Source organism: Geospiza fortis, unplaced genomic scaffold (assembly GCF_000277835.1).
Source record: "Geospiza fortis unplaced genomic scaffold, GeoFor_1.0 scaffold425, whole genome shotgun sequence".
NCBI lineage: Eukaryota > Metazoa > Chordata > Aves > Passeriformes > Thraupidae > Geospiza > Geospiza fortis.
The window spans coordinates 1,219,299-1,221,954 of NW_005054387.1; the positions used below are offsets into that span (position 1 = coordinate 1,219,299).

Sequence of the window (2,656 nt, forward strand, 5' to 3'; positions counted from 1 at the left end):
TGAACAGCTTTACAATCTGCTTATCATTCAAGTTGTAAACTATTTTAATGACACCTGGTAACAGCATCTTAATGGTCAGGTATACATCACCATGAAAACCATCTGGAAAAAAAAAAAAAAAAGCAGATTATAACAGTGAGGATTTATGGATTTATTTTCATGTCCAGGCTCTGGTTGGTTGTGCCCATTTGCATAATCCTGGGGATAAAATCCACAGGTGGGGTTTGGAATTCATAAGGAAAACAGCCACAATTTGCCTCTAAATTGGGCATCCACAGCACCTGAGTGAGACATTTTTGTCTGAATTTGGTATTTGCAGAGTTCACTTTTCAAAGATTACCTCCACAGCTCAGAAACCACCGCAGCTGGGACCACATACAACAACAAGATTTGAATCTCCCCTTTCCTTTTGAGACCAGCCTTTGAAGCTGATTGTGAGAGAGCTGAGAACTCCCAGCTGGATCCATACCTCCTGCAGATCCCTTCCTGAGGAAGTCCTGGATGATCTGGGTTTTGACGTTGTAGCTTGGTTTCTCAGCCACCATGGCGCAGAGCTTGCGGAACTCGCGCAGCAGGCAGTCCTTGTGCTGGGGGTCACACCGGGCTGCAGACAGGCTCGGCTTCTGGGCACACTTTGCAGGAGAATCTTCTGAATTCTTTGGCTTGGCTGCATCAAAACACATCACAAGTTGTTTTTTTAACAACGTGGAGCTAATGTTGAAGTTAGCTCTGCCTGGCAAGGTGGGAACAATCCCAGTGTGCTGGCAAAGCTTCAGACTAAAATTTATGACTTTTGTAAAAACCTTCCAACTATTTTTACCCTTCACATTACACCAGAATTTCCTAGATCTTAATTCTACCAGAAAAATATGACTAAACCATGGTGAAAATTAATTTCTCCTTGCAGATGCCTCTGTTTTATCAATTTTTATGGGAATACATCCCCATCCCCTTTTGTCTCCAAAAACCAATCCCCTACAGAAGCTGATGTCTGTGGCTCTGTTGTGGCTCTGGGCACTCTGGAGCTCCAGGTGTGTTCAGGTCAGTCAGAGCTCACAGATGGATTGTCCTGCTGGCAGCTGCTCCTCAGGACAAGTTTTCCTTCCCATGAACACAACTGAGAATCCCTCAGCAGTTTTTTTCCAGATTTTGAGCTCCACATGGAATAACTTTAGCCTACACCTTCAGTTTGCCTGCAAGGAGCCAATGGATGCAGGGAGATGGAATCAGCCTGACAATGTGGGTCATGGCAGAACCTCTGTGTCCTTGGGAAAACTGGAAATCCAAACGTCTTTCAAGATGTTCTTTCAAGCACTGACAGCTTTTGACAAACCAGAAATAAAAACCCCTAAATCATCTATAGATAAAAACCTACCAATCTGAGCCAAGCTATAACACTTCTTGATGTTGAGATTAAAAGAAATTGATTTCCCAAAACCAGGTTCTTAATTCTTACCAGAGAATCCAGAGAATTTCTTCGGTGGATCTTTTGTGGTCAGCTGTCCTGTGGCAGTGAGTTTTGCCTGCACTATCACCTTTTTCTTTGGGGTACCTCCAGTCTTGGAATTGGCTTCTGGAAAGCAGAAAGGTTCAAAGAGTCAGTCAGGATTAATTGCATACACCCCTCACCATATTATGTAGCTTACAAAGCAAAAAGCCTTAAAAGAAATAGGAATTGGAGAGAAAAAAAAGAACCAGATGTTTATCAGATAACAAAAGTTAGAATATGTAATCTATTGAAGATCACAGAAAAAGGTGGAAATAGAAAATAACTGATGCTTCCTCATGGGTTTTATTTGCCCATCAATTAAATCACCCAGGCCTTGTCCACAATCGGGTGTGACAAAAGAATCAAGGAGTGTCACTGTAGAAGTGACCATTTTTTCCCTTTCCTACAGGGCTGAGACAGTGACTGAAGCAGCACCACTCACTTTGTCCCTAAGCCACACAAATAAATCCATGAGGATTTCATGGCAAAGGCAAAGCTGGGTGACAACCTCTGGCATAACTTGAAAATAAGGAGAAAAGTGACCCTGGCACTGCCTTGTGCCTCACCTGAGATGTACTTGTTGATTGTTTCCTTCTCCTCATCCTGCAGCTCTTCCCACCCCTCCAAGTCTGTGATGTCTTCAATTTTCTTAGTGGTGGCCCGGGCCTTGTCCAGCTTCTCAAAGATGCACTTGACATGGTACCACTCCTTCATGTCCCCTCCAGACTCGGTGAAAGGATTGGGAACAATCTTCCCAATGCGCACCATCCCCTTCACGATCTTCTCCTTGCACTTCTTGCAGCCCGCGGTGCCCCGCTTGGCATAGTCCACGCAGTACCGCTGCTCCGCCATGTCCCCGGCAGCCGCGCAGGCTGGGCGCGGCAGGCTGCCAAACAGCAGGGACAGGGGAAGCGCCGGCTGCGGGGATGGCACAGGGACAGGCCGGAACAGCAGCTGGCACCAGCACCCGCGGCTGGCTCCGGCACGGCGGGACAACGGCCTGGGCACGGGGAGCTGTGGGCGAGGGCAGAAGAGCGCTGTGCCCCTGCCGAGAGCGCGGGCAGCGTGTGACAGCGTCCTGCCGCCCGTGGGCATCCAGTCCGTGCTGAGGGTGCTGCGAGCGACACAGGGGACACTGAGCACCCTCTGCCGGCCCCAGCCCTCCGC

The 2,656-nt window shown here is 47.8% G+C and overlaps 1 protein-coding gene across 1 annotated transcript in view; it reads right to left on the reverse strand.

Moving 5' to 3' along the window:
- Window positions 1-2,605, reverse strand: part of LIG3 (DNA ligase 3) — a 14,693-nt gene extending 12,088 nt beyond the window's left edge. Inside the window, 4 exon segments of the mRNA XM_031060676.1 lie at window positions 1-102; window positions 470-667; window positions 1,457-1,573; window positions 2,056-2,605. The exon segment at window positions 1-102 is cut by the window's left edge and continues 11 nt beyond it. Coding sequence (XP_030916536.1) covers window positions 1-102; window positions 470-667; window positions 1,457-1,573; window positions 2,056-2,584 — 946 coding nt within the window. The 5' untranslated portion in view covers window positions 2,585-2,605.
- Window positions 2,606-2,656: the final 51 nt, after the last annotated feature.